The 18800-nt window shown below is 39.0% G+C and overlaps 3 protein-coding genes across 3 annotated transcripts in view; all 3 read left to right on the forward strand.

Moving 5' to 3' along the window:
- The window catches only part of tmem265 (transmembrane protein 265), a gene marked incomplete at its 3' end in the record, with an annotated part of 224620 nt that overhangs the window by 20353 nt on the left and 185467 nt on the right, over positions 1-18800 (forward strand). Inside the window, exon 2 of the mRNA XM_080035680.1 lies at positions 9559-9613. The remainder of the gene's footprint in view (positions 1-9558; positions 9614-18800) is intronic.
- On the forward strand, positions 4807-10607 carry rap2c (RAP2C, member of RAS oncogene family). The gene is made up of 3 exons (XM_080035679.1): positions 4807-5723; positions 6790-7075; positions 9272-10607. The coding sequence occupies exons 1-2, from the start codon at positions 5451-5453 to the stop codon at positions 7066-7068; spliced, it is 552 nt and encodes a 183-aa protein (XP_079891805.1). The 5' UTR covers positions 4807-5450; the 3' UTR covers positions 7069-7075; positions 9272-10607.
- On the forward strand, positions 13721-17549 carry LOC307256852 (UDP-N-acetylglucosamine transferase subunit ALG13). The gene is made up of 4 exons (XM_080035964.1): positions 13721-13909; positions 15730-15892; positions 16697-16835; positions 16921-17549. Exons 1-4 carry the CDS (start codon positions 13829-13831, stop codon positions 17030-17032), a joined length of 495 nt encoding a protein of 164 aa, XP_079892090.1. The 5' UTR covers positions 13721-13828; the 3' UTR covers positions 17033-17549.

An 18800-nucleotide genomic window follows, 5' to 3' on the forward strand; every position in this document is an offset into this window, starting at 1 on the left:
ACGGACAGACCAGTGCTCAACAATATAAGTGTTATTTGGTACATTATTATAATATTAAAACACATATCTACTAGTATATTTTCTGAGACAGCTATGCTGTCTATTCATTAATGTCAAGAAAAAAAATTGTGTGAGTTGTGTGCAAACATATGTTAGTTGAAAGAGACAACGAATCACATATTCGGTTAGTTGTGAATGCTGCAGATGTTATGGCATTTCCCACTGATCATTATTAATTTTAAATAATGTTATTGTGTCGTGAATGTATCTAAAGCAAAAACTCTACACATGGCCTTTTAAAAGACAGGCATGTAGAAATGTAATGATTCACTATATATATAGACTATTTCTGAGGTCACATAGGTACCATGCTGATACTGTGTAAAGACAATATTAAAGTATGTGTATTGTTATATAGATTTATATTTAATGTCAGTCGGTGGTGTGACTACTTTTAGAAATATCTTTCACTCTCAGAAAAGGTAGAGCAGAATTGTACTTTTACAAGTACATCACAGTACCATTTATTGCTACTCAGTCTTTGTACCCTTAACTTTGAAAGTACCCAAAGTGCCCAAATGCACCAATAAACAATGTAATTATCATTGGGCAAAATTGGGTAAATCAGTGTGCAACTTTCTTTTTTCTTTTATTCATTTTAGCATTCTCTTTCGTTTTCACATGATGTTGCTCGGCCTGTTGTTCCCTATACTGAAGTCTTTGTTACTGTTGAATCCCACTCTAGGGAGGCTGTATGCAGAAGTAACATTGTAGACAGACCATCCAGTAGGAGTTGATAGTGGTGCAACAAGGATGCAATCCTTCCCTGGCTTCCCGACCATCAACACTGCAAGTTGTGTTTAATGGGCTCGGGTTGGAAGCACTGCCTCTTGGGTTTGACCTTGGGATTGGATGGGGGAATGTTTTTTCCCCCATCAGTACCTCGATCAGTGTGCTACTCTAACTCCAGCAAATGTAATTTGAGTTCTAGTTAGAGTGGTATTAATGTGTCTCTTAAAGAAACAATATGCTTATTCGCTTCCTTTCCAAGTAAGTTGAGAAGATGGATAGTGCGCTCATGTTTGTGTGTTAAATATGAATCTTGACCAAGCAGCCAATTATCTTAGCATATAGACTGGAAACAGAGGAAAAAGGCTAGCCTGAAATTGTTTTAAGGTAGCAAAATAGATCTAACAGCACCTCTAAAGATCACTAATTAACTTGTTGAATCTTGTTTGTTTGATGAAAACACAAACAGAAATGTAAAAGGGACTATTTGTCGCTTTAGTGTGAGTAACATACTGTCACTATGGCTCTGTCTAATATCAGTCAATGGAGTAGTTTACTCAACAGTACGCAGAAAAGTAAGATTTCAGACCGTTAATAATTATCGTTTTTCACATCTTTTAAAAAAAAAAGAGGAAGGAATAGCATTTTGGGATTGCTTGCAGAAAGTATTGTTGAATTTGTAAGTGCACTCTATACGTTGATATATTTATAATAATTTATTTCTGTACTGCAATCTGTTACTTATCAGCCGACATACGTTCTGAACTAGGCAGTCAGCTAATATGAGACAATTTAACTGTCTCACTCTACTTCAGATAGGGCTTGGCTAACTTTTCTCCCCTGTTTCCAGTCTTAATGTTAAGCTTTATATTGACCAGACATGAGACGTGAGAGTGAGATCATTCTTATGATCTAAATCTCCAAAACGAAGTGAATAGGTGTATTATTTTCCCAAATGCCGAATGATTTATTAAAACTATGATATTTTATTTACATGGTGGGTTCACCAGAACGTTGCCCATTATAAACCTGTTATCGTACAACTGTAAAGAAATGTAATTTCTAGTACAGAAGCGTAATTGTCCTTAACCTCTGCTTTTGAGTGAGGTAAGCAGCTGCATTGACTCAAAAGTTTTTGAATAATTTGAACAGAAGTGTTTCTCTCCTTTAGTTTTTATCTTTTTTCCTCTCTCATTTTATTGTACTTGATTTCCTTCAGACATTGTTTTTTTTCACATACAATCACAAATCATTACTCTGGAATATGCAAAGTGCTCTGATCATTGTGTGCAGTGACCAGATCCTTTAGCATGTGCACCGTTTGTTCCGTCCTGAGCATACTTCTGTTCCCCGGGTCACAGACAATGGGCCTTATTTCTCGATCACTATATAAAGAAGTGATTACTGTGTATGAAAGTGACATGTATTAATGGTAAATTAAGATTTTTTTTGTTAATCTGACATAAAAAAAATATATATAAAATGAAATACAGCATGGAAATAAAAATAAATCATTTATATGTAGTTAATAGTTTGTTTAGACCAACAAGATAAAAGATATGAAATGAAAATCATTTGTATACAATGATGGAGTCATTGTTAATGGTATTTGTTGCTGTGGCAACAAAATGACAACATGGCTACCTTTCTATTATCATATTTGTGATTTTTTTTTTCACATTCATTGAAATAGCGTACAACACTAACTTATTCAAAAAGGGAATGTCTAATTAGTTTGTCTTGTCATTGCGACGTGATTAAATATTTTGTATGGAAAAATTAATTCCTTGTAATATCCAAAGGTCCTTACGGAAGATCAGGTGTTTATTTAGTTGTTTATTTTACCTTAATTGTTTGTTTATTGTTCTTGTACATGGTGTTTTTGAGAAATAAGAATGGACTTTTAAAGCTAACACCTTTATGTCAGGGAGGTAAAGAGGCTTTTGGACTAAGTGAAAGATCTTTCATCTGTTTCTTTAAAATCAAACTATTGAATCCTCACTGTTCACCTGGTGGACGGCCCTCACTCCGTTCCCCTCTGCTTTGAGGCGTGAGCTTTCATTAGTGACTTTTATTTCAGATTTGGCCAAGAACATTTGTCCGATGGCCTCTTCCTGCCCAGCTGTGCTGGGTGATGTCGATCCTTGCTGAGGTGTATACGAATGTGTGATGTTCACCTTGTTTGCACTTATGTACATAACTATGTCAAAATACTCAAAATTTATTTTGAATAAATATAGATAAAAGAGTTGACTAAAAATCAAATCCATGTATTGTTAATAATACGAGTATGTCTATAATTTTATTACAGTAGGTCAAGATTGCTTTGAGGGATCCATCCTTTTGTTTGTTTGCTAGAGCCCTGTCCTTTGCCAAGCATGACATTGCCTAGCTTTAAAAATATGAAGCTTTTTTCAATTCATTCACTGGGCATTTTTAGTTCAGTAATATCTGATCCTGTCATCAAACAAGAGAGGTGGATTAGAAAAAAACAGTCTGGATAATTTTATAACCAGTTCTAACCATGTCCTGAAATGCTCATCATGACAGATGCAGGTGCAGCCATCTCTCCTGCACCAAAATAAAGCACAGAGGAGCGCCACCTGCAGGCTGAAAAGCAGACAGGAGAAAAAATTGAGCAGATTTGAACTCTAGGGACATGGATGTGTTCATATGGTTTTAAATTAACTTTGATTTGGTCATCAGCATTGTCTGAATTCTCCTTAGGATTTAAGTCAAAGATGCAAATAATCTGGTTATCCAAAGTTATTCTCGCAGCAACAGCAACAACATCCTTACACAGTTTTATTCCTGCAGATTTGGACATGAAAAAAGGAAAAAGCCAGCAATTGTGTTGCCATGGCACTTGTCCTAGTGACTGAGTCATTCTGGTAAAAACCTTCCCCGCCCTCTGATGCCACACGTGTGGGAAAAGTACACGGATTGCACTTAACATGCTGTGGGTTCAGGACACCAACAAGTGAATACGATTGTGTTTTGTGAAATTGATTTATTGTTTCAAATATTTTAAAACAATTCAGCTGTAATTGTGCCTTTATCGTGCAAGGTGTAGTTTTTACTTTTTACGTCTAAATTGAACTAAAACAGCACATGAATTAAATATGTGTGTAAAATCTATTTATTTTAAATCCTTTGTTGGTGAGTCATTATTAAATTGGGTACAATCGCAGACTGAATGGCAACCCGTCGATGAGGACCATAGACTGTTCAGGACTAAGCCATATGAAAAACTCTCTGCCACTGTAGGACAGACTTGAAAGTGACTGCTGTTTCTTAGTCATCTTCCGTATCACTCTGTTTTCTGCTTGTGGTGCTTCTATGTGCTACTGTGCTACATGCCAACTTATTTTGCAATGTATCGCTATTAAGAGTAAGTTACTGTGCCTATATATGATGCGTTCTGCAATGTTTGTTTGACCTTTAATAAAACACATAATTGTGATGCTCTTGTGGTGTGTTTTGTGGTTCGTTCTCACCTGACACTGACCATGTATCTCCTGAATTATGAGATGTATGTATAAATTATGTGATTTAAGTTTGTAAGTTATTTTCATTATGTGCTGAAAGAAAACAAGAAAGTATCATACCAACCACGTTTACATTTAATTCATTTTGGAGAAAAACTTAATTACAGACTTAAAATCAGTGTATATTTCGCCTCTTGTTCAAAGGGTTTGTATCATCTGTAACTACACCTAACCAAGATGTCACACCATGTAGGCCTACACTTCTATTTCAAAGCAGCATGCTGAGAGAAGGTAATCCTCCAAAAGAAAATCTGATTTTCAGATGGGGTAAAGTGTGGCTCAATCAAATGGAAAGGTAAATTAAATCGCATTTCTTAAGAATATTTCAGCTTTCATTAATGAGGTATAGTAATATCAGGTATGCCTATATTTTAGTGATATAGACAGTGTATCAATTATTTAGGTTTCAGATTCCTCCACTTTTATTTTGAAAACAGTCACGCCGGACGTGTTGCTGTCGTTAGCGGAAGCCAGACTGTTAGCTTCAGGAAATCAGTTGGTGGAAAAAAAGGCTTTTCTTTCTGTGACCAAACCTGCTCAGCACAGATTCAAACATTCACTGGAGCTGCAGCAAACCGCAGCCAATGGACTCTATGATAATAATACCTTATCAGCGGTTTGTTCATCGATAGCACGGCGGGGTGCCGAGGCGCTGGGCTGGGCCGGAACCAGAACCAGGCCTGGGCGGACAGACAGACATTAACTGGCGGGCTGCTGTGTGTGATTGCGGAGACGGCCTGCGGGGGAAGCGTAATGTGTTTCACCCATTCTATACCTAGAAATCAAGTCCACCTGTAAGTCCCAGGTTCGTCTGCTTAGTCAGTTTTCGGGTGTAGTGGCTTGAGTCTCGAGCATGGCACCGCGTGAGTTTAGCCGTCAGCGAGCTAACTGACAACAACTTTTACTCGCTAAGTAGCTGGAAATGTGAGAAAAACAACGAGTATGAGCGTCACAGCTGGGTTCGTGTGAACGAAGGGGAGTTATTTGTATGTGCCTAGCATTTTGCCAGTACGCTCGTTTGCTGTTTTAAAAGGCCTGGTAGATGTTTCCGGAGCAGGTACGGCGTTGTAGCTAAGTCGTTAGCTGCTAAGTTAGCCTGCCTCCGCCGCCCCGATGAAGGAATACAAAGTGGTCGTGCTGGGCAGCGGCGGCGTCGGCAAGTCCGCGCTCACAGTCCAGTTCGTCACCGGCACCTTCATTGAGAAATACGACCCCACCATCGAGGACTTTTACCGTAAGGAGATCGAGGTGGACTCGTCGCCCTCCGTGCTGGAGATCCTGGACACGGCGGGGACTGAGCAGTTCGCCTCCATGCGAGACCTGTACATCAAGAACGGCCAGGGCTTCATCCTGGTCTACAGCCTGGTCAACCAGCAGAGCTTCCAGGTATAGCTCATGTGCATCATACACACACCTTATATCACACACGTAATGAAGCTCTTCATTGATAGGTTGTGAATCAGGACGATTAGCAGGGTTTTATGATAATCAGAATGTTAGGCCTTCAAATGTCTAGAAATTTCTTAAAACTTGTTAAATGTGTTTTTGGAAAAAGTGTGTATAATCACGTTATAGTAAACATCAGATAGCCAGCCCATAGAATTCATGTTGAACGTGAATACATACATTTACTCTACAAAGTGATTTAGGGACTCCTATTTTGTGTCTCTCCCTTACACATTTTTGCCAGTATGGGTGTAGAATAGGACTATTGCATGCATTATATTCTTAAAAATTTAACAAAGTCTGAAATTTGAACTTGTTGAAACCTGCTGAAACATTGGTTTATAGGCTTTGTTGGGTTGTGATTCATGTTATGAGCTCGTCCATATTGTACTTTATATTTCAAAGACGTACCTCACACAAGTAAGCATTACATTTTAATCAAAGGTTTAGACAATAGACTTAAAACGTTTGGCACATTGGATACTTTTTAACAAACTTTTAATTTCAATTAGAAATGAATGCGCTGTCATTTTGATGTTAAACAACCACAACCTGGCTGTCACATGAGGTGTCAACAACAGCTGCATTGCTTAAAAGTGTTCAGGGAAAGGTAGACACATCTCAAACTCGCAACATACTGAATTACCCTCATAACTAGAAAAATATAAGAAAGACAGCCATACATGTGTAAAAAGTTATGAAACATATCATCCGTTATAATTATCTTTGGTTACTGTTTTTGGCTGTATACATACTCTATATGTGTTGACCATTTGTTCATAGTCACACTCAATTATTTAAGTCTTTTGCAGCTGTCTACATTTCATTTTTGCATTATGTTGTGTTAACATCAGCGGCGCACTCAAGAATCAACAGTTTTTTAAGTACGCATACAGACATGTCTCTCTGCTAATGACTGTAACTGCAGAAGGGCTATATTTGGCAACTGATTCCCACTCCCACTGCAACCAAAAGCCATATCTTCTTCTCCCTATTTGCATTTCAGGACATCAGACCAATGCGAGACCAAATCGTGCGAGTGAAGCGCTTTGAGAAGGTTCCGTTGATCCTGGTCGGGAACAAAGTGGACCTGGAATCTGAGCGTGAAGTGGCGGGGGCAGACGGGCGGGCTTTGGCCCAGGAGTGGGGCTGTCCTTTCATCGAAACGTCTGCCAAGAGCAAGACCATGGTGGACGAGCTGTTCGCCGAGATCGTCCGACAGATGAATTACTCCACGCTGCCCGAGAAGCAGGAGCAGTGCTGCACGGCCTGTGTGGTACAGTGAGGAAATGGTACAAGCACCGCCAATCTTTTACTCATCTTTTTGCACGGTGGCAGGGTTCGACATAACGTATGGCCCGGGGCCAGTAAAATCATATGCAGGGCAAGTTGATTGGCCAGTCACTGTCCCGCCCGGGCCAGTGACTGGCCAATCACAGTTCAGTATCTTTTTGTAGACTACCTTTTTTGTAGACTATCATGGTTCATTGAAATGCGCGTTGAGAGTCGTAATGAAAGCAGTGTTTATTTAAGACTCAATATAATAAACCTAATATTAAATATATTTTTTAATGGACAACCGATGCGTGGGCGTTTTGACAGGTGGAGCAAGAAGCGGGTGCACTCTCGCTCCGTTGGCAGAGCTGCCTACCGTCCGCCTGCGAGTCGACAAATCAATCGACTTGCTTTGCCCCCTTTCTTTCTTCCCACAGCAGAGGTTGAGGTGCAGAAAGTGATAACTGCGCTTTTCCTTTATCTGCCACCGTAATGTTACAGTATTTGCATACAAGCCCCAATGGTAATACAAATGAGAGGCGTTATTTAAACGCTGTGAATGCGTCTCCGGTGATTGTGTCGGTTGTAGACAGAAACGAACGGAGGGACTCCGCTCACTGTACAGTTCCTATAGTCGCGCAGTTTGGCACTGTGTTTTCAGGCTCGAGACATTCAATCAAATCGCGGAAGTCTTTCCCATTGAAATCGCTAACGGGGACAATATCCCCGGTTATTATTTTAGCCACAAACCACAGTTCATCTGCGCGGCGGCTCACTCGCTGGCGAGATCACACGGTGAAACGCTGCTGTGATCGGACGAACGCATTGTGTGTTTCTAAGGTGATTTAACGTCATAGTCTCAGACGAGCGTTTAACTTATGCTGCATATTTTGCACTGCATTGTTTTTTATCAATAGTTTGAAAAAATGGTCCCACACCGGACTCTTATGTGAAGCTGACACTTCATGGAGAAGTGACACTCCTGCAGCGCGCTCACGACCAGACGTGAACTCACATACACGGTGAAATATCCCATTAAAAAAACGGCATAACCCCCTGATTTTCGTATTTCTATTCTATTTTTAAAGTCAACTTGAGCGCAAGTGGAAAACCGGTCATTCGGTCGACACATTCACATCCCTAATGCATATAGAGAAAGTAATAAAAACAGCCTACCACACCACAAAGAATGATCAGACCTTCATCTCTTATTTTTTTTTTATTTTGAACATGACTTCTGCAGGTGAACTATTCATTAAACTGCCCAAATTCAAGAATAAAAACAATCAAAAATCATAAAATCAAACTACTGGACTTTAAAATACTGGCCGACTCTTTCAACATACTTTCAGTTGTAGGCTTCTAATTCAATATGTTTGCCTGGTTTTATATTATGTGTATGAGCAATATCAACATTTCATATAATTAACTAAAATAAAAATAACCAAATCTAAAGGGAATATCTATACTGTTACAGTATAGATATTCCCTTTAGATCTGGTTATCTTTATTTATTTTTCTAATACAGGTATTATAATTATTGACACTAAATTATGAAGAAAAAAAAAGTGTGTGCAGGGCCAGTGAAAATATACAAGGGGCCAGTAAAACTCAGATCCACTGGCCCGGCGGGCCAGTAGGAAAAAAAAGTTATGTTGAACCCTGGGTGGTGTTCCTATTTGGGGGCTGCGCTAAAGGTCTCACAAGCACTGCAGGGTCGCTAACAAATGTTAACAAAATGTGAGAAAATGTCCCTGCAGGGCCTGTGTAAAACACTTCCCAGGCTGAGGAGAAATGTGACACATGGATGACTCTGTGGCACTTCAACGAGTGCTAGGGAGAGCTTTGGCTGTAAGTGAGAAAGACTGGTAGGTGGTGCAGCCGGGCGCAAAACCGTTGGTTTAATTTGTTATCATAAGATGGCAGAAAGTATGCGGCTGAGTACAACTGTATGAGCAGCTCAGTGCCGAGAGGGAAAAGACCCAGAAGAGTAGAACATATTGACGCAGACAGAGCTGCTGTAGAAAGAGGAAAAAGTGACATCCTGAAAAAGAGATTGTTCCAAAACAGGAGGTTCACTTCAGTTCCTGTGACAGATGTTGCCTGTGTTAACCACTGCCAACACAAATAGATATGCAGGTTTTACCCATTTAAACATATTCATCTTACAAGCTATTAATAGGCTGTGTTGTGTTTTCTCTTTTATTTTATAGATGCATCATTTGACTGGATCCCACAAGGATTTTAATGAACCATGAACGAGGCCACAACATGGCTTTAGAATCGACTGACTTTACTGCATCTGGTGAGGTTTTTGTTCACGGTCATTTCTGACTCTGTGTCAAAGAGCAACTGACAGGAAAGACGTCGGCCCTATTTTTGATATCATAACTGTTAAAAGACGTTTCTGCTGCAACCTTGACGGCCTTTGCGACGACCCAGGGTGGAGTCAAGACAGACAAACTTGTAATGAGCGACAACGGCCATCTGTGAATTTCAGCCCCTTTCTCTCTCTCTCTCTCTCTCTCTCTCTCTCTCTCTCCTTTTAGTCGGAAGTATTCCTGAAATAATAAACGGAAGTGTTTGTGAGGTTGCAGCTTCTTTTTAAAGCTGCTTTAATCACTATTATATACTTTATTATTACTTGTATTATGTCTAAAGTTTGGAATTTGACAAAGTATTTCATGATATTGAAACATTTTTACTTTTAAGCATGTACTTGGACCGGTTTGCTGCCCAGGTCTACTGCTCGCTTTATTTAGAAAGAAACCAATTCTAAAATAGTTATCCTAACTGACACAAACTACAGCAGTGTGTACTACAGTATGACTTTTGTTATCTTCAGGAATGTCAAACTGAATGTATGACTTTTTTTGATTAAATTTATAAGATTTACGACAGGGGACAGTCACTTCACTCCCAGTACACTGTGTAGCAGTAGCCTGAAGCAGCTAAACTCATCTGAAAACATGCATGCTCAAAATTGAAAATGTTCTACTAAAACCAACTTGAAGTGACGGGGAAGAGTCATTTTCTCTCTACAAGGCATGAATCGCGTGGACGCAGGTCTTCCATTTTCAGTTTTTTCGAGGAGCCTCTGTGGGGGAATGATTTTGGAATGACCAAAGGAAGCTCACAGTGCATAATTGTGTTTTACTACATGACGTGTGTTGCTTTAAATTAAGGAGATGCTGTCTGACTGTCTTGTCATCGATATAAACTCCCGCTGCAATGTGGTTTGATAAAGTTCTGGCACAGCTAATCAGATTTAACTTTGTATTTTTCTTTTTCTTATAGTAACCTATTTATTAAAAATAATGCTAAAACTAATGACATGGGTAGCCAGTTTTAATCTTTTAATTTTATACTAGTTTTCGCTTTTTGTGACTTTTCAGGATACATGGTACAATGTTTTTCTGTTTGTTTTTTGAAGCTGAGGATTTAACAGAGCCTTAAATAATTTCTGTTGCACCTTGGTCTCATGTTTCTTTTTTCCCCCCCTTAAAGATAAGAAGCTGTCATCATTTTTAATAAACTTGCTGGCCTTTCTACCGTGGTTATAGTTATAGGGGACCATGTTGGTATTATCTTTAAATGATACATAACCAGTTATGTGTGAACAATGCTTGTTTTCTCTCTTACTGATCCCAATCTGATCATTTCCATTGTAGCATCAGAGACCGCTAAAAAACGGGCCCATTTCCCCCCTCATTGTTCTTGCTGGTCATGTGCAAAGTCTTAGGTCCACATATTTATTTTTATTGTTTAACTTATCCAATCCTTACATTTTAGCCCACGTTTTAAATGTTTAGTTTAAAAAAAAAAGTATAACTTTATTTCAATTACTAGTGCAAACTGAATTATATAGCCTATGTATGTTTTAGTATGCAGAGTAGTGTGACCCCACATAATGACATTTATGTGACTAAGAGAAAACAAGGAGTTAAAACTCTCTGAAGCCACATTGTCTTAAAATACCAACTCTCAGGAACAGGCCACACTTTCCACTTCCTTTTTGCTGTGTGAAGATGTTTTTCCTGCTACAGACTGGCAGAGTGAAGTGGACTTGGGGGTGTTTTATGCAATTTTTATATATGTTTATTTTTTTTCTTCTTCTTGAATTCCTCCCACTTGGTACTGATGTAGTTTTCACATCCCACGGAGCACAAAGCGGGTCCCTTCTTCCTCTCACTCTACGGTTGTCAGGTGGAGCTGCTGGGTGAGCCTGTGTGCCTAGCAGCTGCTGTTGTAGGGTCGTTGACGTCTCTGAATTAGCAGGGTCACCACAGCTCCTTCAAGCTTCTTGAGGGAAAGAAATTACTCTTTTTAAGAGTGTCGTCCTGGTTCCTGCTGGGTTTACTACTGTCAGTGTCCACATACCTCAAGATAAGTTTAGGTATTCACATCGCTGCTGGAACATATTGTCAGCAGGGGGTGCTGAAAAAAAAAGCTCAGCCTGCTCGCTACATTGATAGCAAAAATATTAACTACACCAATGCAATATTGTTACATGCAGCGATGATGGTCCGAATATAAGACAGGGATTTTCCCCTGAAAATAGGTCGTAAAAAGTCGGTCGTCTTATCATGGGTCTAATATTCGGCGTCCAGTAGGCTAATGGACAGCCTGTTACCAGAGCGATCATTCAGCTTTGTCCAACTAGTGTTTATTTTCTTTTTTTTGGGTGGGATAAGCATTTGTGCGCTGGGAGAGAGACTAGAGTAGCTAGCTGCAACAAAACACATTCTTTACAAAAAACATGATTATTACCAAGAAAACAAGTCATTTATGTTCTACTACAGGATTATTTTATCAAAGGAGAGAGAAGCTGTAGCCTGCACCTTCACACTGACCACATTTAGGTTCCCAGTATACTATAAGGGGGCCTGGAAATAGCTCTAACCATGGTTTAGGTCGATTGCAGTTTAAAATACTTTAGACTGGAATAGAAGTCTTGTGTAGCATTAACTTGTGGAGGACAAGGTTAACAAACAGTAATGAATTGCCTTTTATAATCTTTATTTTTTATCGTGTAGTTTACAAGAAAACTGTTCAGATTATCCCACAAAAGGACCTGGCAGCTAACAAGCACGAAAACAATAAAGCAATTTGACAATACAGTATGACACCTTGTGATAAAAGCAAATGACAACTGCAAAAAAGGAAAAAAAGACAGCTGAGGGGATCATACATAAACTGCAATAGTTCTGACTGGTATATAGAGTAAAGTATAACTCAAAGTGGAAAAACAACTCAAAATTGTACTTGTCCCTCACTGAACCTTGTGTCACCTAAACTTGAACTTGTCCCTCATTCTATTGGACCTTTTATGACCTATACCTACATGCTCTTGCTGGGTTCTTGTGAGCTCAGCTTGTTTTCAAGGGCTTCTGGAGACAAAATATTTGCACCCGTAGCCCAGCTGTCTGTGTCAAGTGTCAGCAGGTTTGCTGGTGTACACCTGCATGATCCAGGTTCAGGAAGTCTTTTCATGCTGTGTGTTGCAGGAGTGCTTGCTCTTCAAAGTTGTCACTAAATGTATGTTATCTGAGGTCATTAAGTACATCTAATTCATGTCACGTTTGGTTGGACATACTTGCCCAGAAAATTGTTCCATGAGAACTGAAATTTGTTGTGCACTTTATCTCAGATCTGTGCATGTCCTCAATAATCAACAGACCAATCAGGGTGTCAGCTCACTGCCACTGCTTTGTCTTTGCAGTGGAATCTTAACTTTTCTAACCAAGAACTTCCACCACAGCAGTAGCCTCGTCCTCATCAGCTGACTGCCCCCTAAAGTTCTTCATAATGTGGATGTACTTCACTAATGTCCTTCTAATGCCTCCTCAAAGGTGGAGTCAGCGATTCTTGAGAAAGCTTGTTGTCAAAATCACTTTTTGTCAAAATCAGTGAATATCTCCTCACAGTCCGCTACCTCTCTGTAATAGCCTATGTGAGTTGAAAACAAATCTGGTGTTTATAAATAGTCTTGGTTCTGTAAACTGGTAGGCCTAAAGGGGCCATCGTAACTTGCTGGTTTGATTTTCACAACAAGTGTTTTTGATAAACAAGCATGTTTTTCCATGTGTCCCTCTGCTGTGGACAATGGACTAGTTCACTGAACAGACACACTTTTTGCCAATTTGTGGTCAACGGAAATGAATTTAGGAATATTCACCACACAGACATAATCTAAACTGGAGTATGAAACAGGGCGAATGAGCTTGTCATTTTTTATCATAGGCCTACTAATGCCACAGTGAAACTGTCCCTGCTTGGGTTTGTTATTTTGTAGCCATGTATTGGATTTGTTTTGTTGTATTTTTCACGATGAATAATGCAATCAAGCAAAATGTTAATTCAGTGTCAAGGCGAAAATAAAAAAGGCACAGACTCGATTGAAATTAAATAAGTAGCCTAGCTAACTAGTCTGATAATAGGCTATGTGGGATTTTTGCATTTTGGATTATGAAAACTCACATCTCAACAAATGTGTCTAATGTGATCACATTATTTAACTGATATATTTAAATGTATTTATTTATGTGAAGAAGAAAAAAATCTGCTCAGATTCATTCAAGATACAACTGGTTACAGTTACAGCTCCAGGCCTCTGGGTGGCAGCCTGCCGCGTTTCACGTCACCGTTAAGAAGCGGAAGCAGCTGTCAGGAGGAAGATCAGCTAAAAGAGGCAAAGAGGAGGCTTGTGCTTTAAAAAGTGTTAAAAAATAAAAATACCCACATAGCTGACCGTTTTCACTCGAGCAGCCATGAAGACAGTTTTTGTAACTGTCGGCACCACGAACTTTGACGAGCTCATCGCAACCGTCACTGGCTCAGAGGCTGTCCAGGTGAGTAACCTAGGCCTACAGCTGGCTATAATTAATGAAGAAGAGACAAGTCACAGCGTTTCGCTACTACTACAGTATAGGCTACTGTTTCCAATTATTTTGGGTTATCAGTGGTGGAAGAGGTATGCCTATTCAACTCACTTACAAGTAGCCTATCGCACTATGAAAAATATAAAAGTTCAAAAAGCGTACAGCTGTAGAATTTGAATTTATTATTCCATAATAATAACCAGCTGTCAATGTAGTTGAGGGAAAAGTATCAGTATGAAGTGAAGGAATAAAGCTACTCAAATAAATTAAATGTCTACCGTAGCCTACTTGAGTAAAAGTAAGTTATTTTGACTGCTGTGTAATATTTAAAGTAGCCTAGAACAGTAGGCTACATAGTAGGGCATTAATGCTAGAAAGACTATCAAATGAATGTAGGCCTACCTATAAGCATATATTTTGTTATATTGTTATCCAAAACATTAAAGGGATAGTTTGGTATTATCCATCTGGGGTTGTATGAGGTAGGCCTACGCTAGGCTACTTATGCATAGTTAAAAGTTAGTCTCTTTACATTATGGTGATGGCTGTCATCGCTATTTTATGGAATTTGGAAGAGATGTCGCTGTAGCTAAAGTAAGCCGTGTATGCTACTGTTTCAGATTAACGGGGCCAGGACAGCAGACATTTTTTTAGACAAAAATATTGTTTAAAAAAAAATACACTAAATGTTAGATTTTTTTCACTGCTGATTCACAGTCCCCAAATCAGCATTGACAAAATTATGAATTTAGCATACAATTTAAAGGATATTTATTTTTGAGGTAAACCTTTAGGAACATGGCGTCAGTCAGAATGTGGAGTTTGTATAAAATGATGCACAAGATATCAGGACTATATACCTTTGATGGACTAATGCAGCCTAGAAAAAAACAAGTCTTGCGATTGAATATGTCACTCAGTGTAAACATCATATACCTTCCATCAACGGCTGGAACGAACTGATACGATGTAGGATAAGATAACATTTCCAACCTTGAAGCTACTTATTTTTTTATAAAAACTGTACATTAATTGGTTAAAACCTTATGAAATGCAGTTACCACACCTGGGTTAAATTGTGACTGGGCTCTTCCTAAATGCTGATAATCTCTGTGAAAATAATAACAACTAAATAACATACAAAACCAAAATGATGATGTTGAAAGGTGTCAGGTGTTAAAGCATGTTCTCAGGAAATCGATTTAGGCTATCAGAATACTTAAATACATCACTTGTTTTTATTTTTTATTAAAACCATTTTCTCAGTATTTTGGTATTTGTAAATACTGTTGTAATATGGCTTAAAGACCTACTTCACCGGTGGGAATATGAAGGTGTATTGAATTCTGAGATCCTATTTAGTATAAATGTACAAAAAAAATGAAATTGGTTCATCCTAGCCTGAGAAAAGGCAGAAACACTGTCTAACCCTACATTTTCTTACATCACAGTAAGGGCTAGGATTAATAGGACAGCTGGGCCAAGGGAAGACAGAGGGAAGAAAAACCTCATTAATTATATTATAATAGTGATTTTATAATGATAGAACGCCTGTTCCGTATGGGTGAAGTATTCCTTTAAGTATCCAAATCTAATACAAGAACTTGATGAATACAAAGTGAAATGTGTTACTTGTGATCGGTTTCATTATGTCTAATTTCAAATCCTTTCAATGTTTTCTTTTCTTGTGTTTATTAAAAAAAAAAGTTTCATTCAAGTGAAAGAAAAGAAAGTACCAGTCTGAGGGGTTTGGTCAGAAAATACTTTAAAAGCAGTTTCTCTCTCCTCAGGCTCTAAAGGCCCGTGGATATGACCGCCTGGTGCTTCAGGTTGGAAGAGGATCTCTGCTTCCAACTGCTGACAACTGTCCTCGCGTTACACTGGAGGCTTTTCGATTCAAAGACTCTATAGCAGAAGACATCCAACAGGCCGACCTCGTCATCAGCCATGCAGGTAAGTCAGTGAGATATGTAAAACCTTGCACACAATCAGTGTTGACAATCACAGGAGAAACATTGTGTCTTTTTATTACATTAAACTCAACTGATGCTGCTATGTGAAACAACGATCGGTTTTATTCAGTTTTCTCAAAACATAATGCCTATTAATCATTATATGAAGTGTTCCCACAACAAAAACTGGTATTGTCTGTGTTTATTGCATGCTCAGAAGACATCAGTGTCTATGTAGGAGCAAAAGCAAATACAGGAATGTCAGCCGTGTGCAAACATTAAACAAAAAACTGATGATTAATACAGCAGAGCGTCAGCGAAACAACATGAGGGCATCAGAGGACAGACAAAACTGTAAGACACAGGGTGATATTCAAGCAGTCACGTATTTGTGTGTTAATGAGGCGAAAACTTACCCTAGCAAGGGGGGGGGGACTAGTGTCTGCTAAAGTGTATACATATTTTTGCAATTTGTCCCAGTTTCCTTCAAGTTACACACACTTCACTTTCTTGCTTACGATATCAAGTTGAGAGTTGCTGTCATCAGGTGATTCGTCTCTGTTCATGTTTGCTATCATGTATAATTTTACAGAACCATATACCGCAAAATCTTTCTGACGTCACGCTACATTAACAGACAAATTTAACCTTTATTGTGAACTGAACTACAATCAACAAAAAAGGCTGGTGATACTGACACACATTTTTATGTTGTTGACCTCCATGAAAAGAAACCGGCACTTGCAGAATCACAAGCCGACTTTAGTTCTAGTCGTGACTGAGGGTCCTGTTTTTGCCTCCTCAGGTGCAGGAAGTTGTTTGGAGACGCTGGGTGCAGGCAAACCACTGCTGGTCGTGGTCAATGACAAGCTGATGGACAACCACCAGCTGGAGCTGGCCAGACAACTACACATGGACTCCCACTTGTTGTACTGCACATGCAGGTATGTGTGTCTCACAGGCTTGCTGCACTTTATACATATGAGGTTACTTAGCAAAGAGAAAGTAACATGCTTTTTAATCTTTCAGCACCCTGACAGAAACACTGAGGACCATGGATCTCTCTGTTCTTCAGCCCTTCTCGCCCGGACAGCCAAAGACTTTTGCAAACTTTCTAGACAAAGCTCTCGGTGTTCAGTGAAGCCTTGATTTCACAGGACTGCTTATTTCTCTGTTTCACTAAAGCCTGAAGATCTTTCTAATATCATGTTGTAGTAGAGTATCTTGCCTGTGATTGTAAAGCATACAACCAACGCTGTTTTCTATTTTTCTATGCATAATTAATATATGTCCAATGTCAAATCAACTCGTATGTTGTGAATTATTAAGAATATTTTCAAAAAACGTTGAGAGGTTTCATTCAAAGAGTTGAAGGCAGACCTGCACCTTTGGATATGCAGTGAAGATAAAGTGTGTGGTGTTCAAACCATCCCTGGAAATAGGGATCCCTTCAAAAACTCCTGACCTCGAGGATCCAAATCTTAAGAGCCAAGTTCATCATTATTAGAGCAAAAGGTAAGTGGCTGTGCTCTACATGTAACAAACATGCCTCATTTTAGACAAAACAATGTATGACATCTATTTGATCAAGATTCACTTTTTTTGTGCAGTTGATGTTTTTCTTCTAATGTGGTGAGCACATGCTGGAGGAAAACCACAATAACATAAAACTGTAAATGTATGTAATTAAAGCTAATGATTTATATTTCACTGAAGGTGTCTATTATGAAATGAAATCTGAATAGTCCATCCTGAATATCATTTTCCACTTATTTAAAAGCTTTACAAAAAGCCAGTTTTGCTGAAAACGCAGCTGATTTACGAATACATTTGCTGCGTCAGAGAGGGCCAAGTCCTACCAATTCTTGCCACAAGGGGCGAGATGATGTTTAAAACCATTGTGACCTTGCTTGTTGATATCATTTGTCCTCCCTGAACATATTGGAGTGAATACACTCCCAACGTCTTCCAGTCCACACTGGTAAGAACAGATGCAGGCATTTGGTGGCTTTTAAACTCTTAGACATTTTTAAGAGAAGGCTTTTGATGTGATACCAGGTCATGTTGTTAATATTTTAAGTAGATCCCTCAATCTGTTATTGTGTCTCTGCTTAAAGCAGCACTATCTGCTTCAGTGACCCGTGTATGAGAGGCTCTCATAAATCATATCTGAAGGAAAGAGGCACATACTGTATCTCCCTTGACAGCATTTTTAATGGATCTCTTTTGGATTTTTTGGTCTTTTAGTGAGAGTGGTGTGAATAATTTTGAGATATGGGAGTAAAATCCCTGCCATTATAAGACTGTCTGTACAGTTGTCCTTATTTAGGGAGAACTTATTGATATTGGTGTGACACTGTTGATTTCGTTGAGCCTTCCCTCACTAGGAGAGGTTTTGTTAGACAGGAAGTGATGGTTGAAAGGCAGCACTTAGTCCAGTTTGGCTGTTTTGAACTCTGCACAGAGTTTAGAGTTTTCTGCTACAGGTGCTAAAGAGGCTGAACCTTTAAGCAGCAACGTTTTACCAAAAAACTATAACAACCAGATATTTTACCAGATTAGTAAAAATCTGTTTATGTGACTGGAGGAACAGGTTAACAGCCCCATTTCACCAACATTTGGTTATCAAGCTGTAGCTGTTAATCCCCAAGTGACCTGAGGTGTAGGTGGCATTACAGACAACTTGAGAAAAGCTGTTCTCACTCTTATTAACAGGAATAAACCAGAAGACAGACTTCCTTCTTAGGAAAGTCCCCTACTCTTTTGTTTCTGGTTGAATTCTGTGGAAAGGGCCGATTCACCTTGATAACAAACTTGTTTAGACAAGAGAACTGAATCAAGTCTTCTGTCACATCAACTGTGTCACAGCTGAAAAACTTTAAAAAAAAAACTAGTGGCATCTAAATGAG

This window comes from Ammodytes marinus (genome assembly GCF_949987685.1).
Source record: "Ammodytes marinus genome assembly, chromosome: 10".
NCBI classification, from domain to species: Eukaryota; Metazoa; Chordata; class Actinopteri; order Uranoscopiformes; family Ammodytidae; genus Ammodytes; species Ammodytes marinus.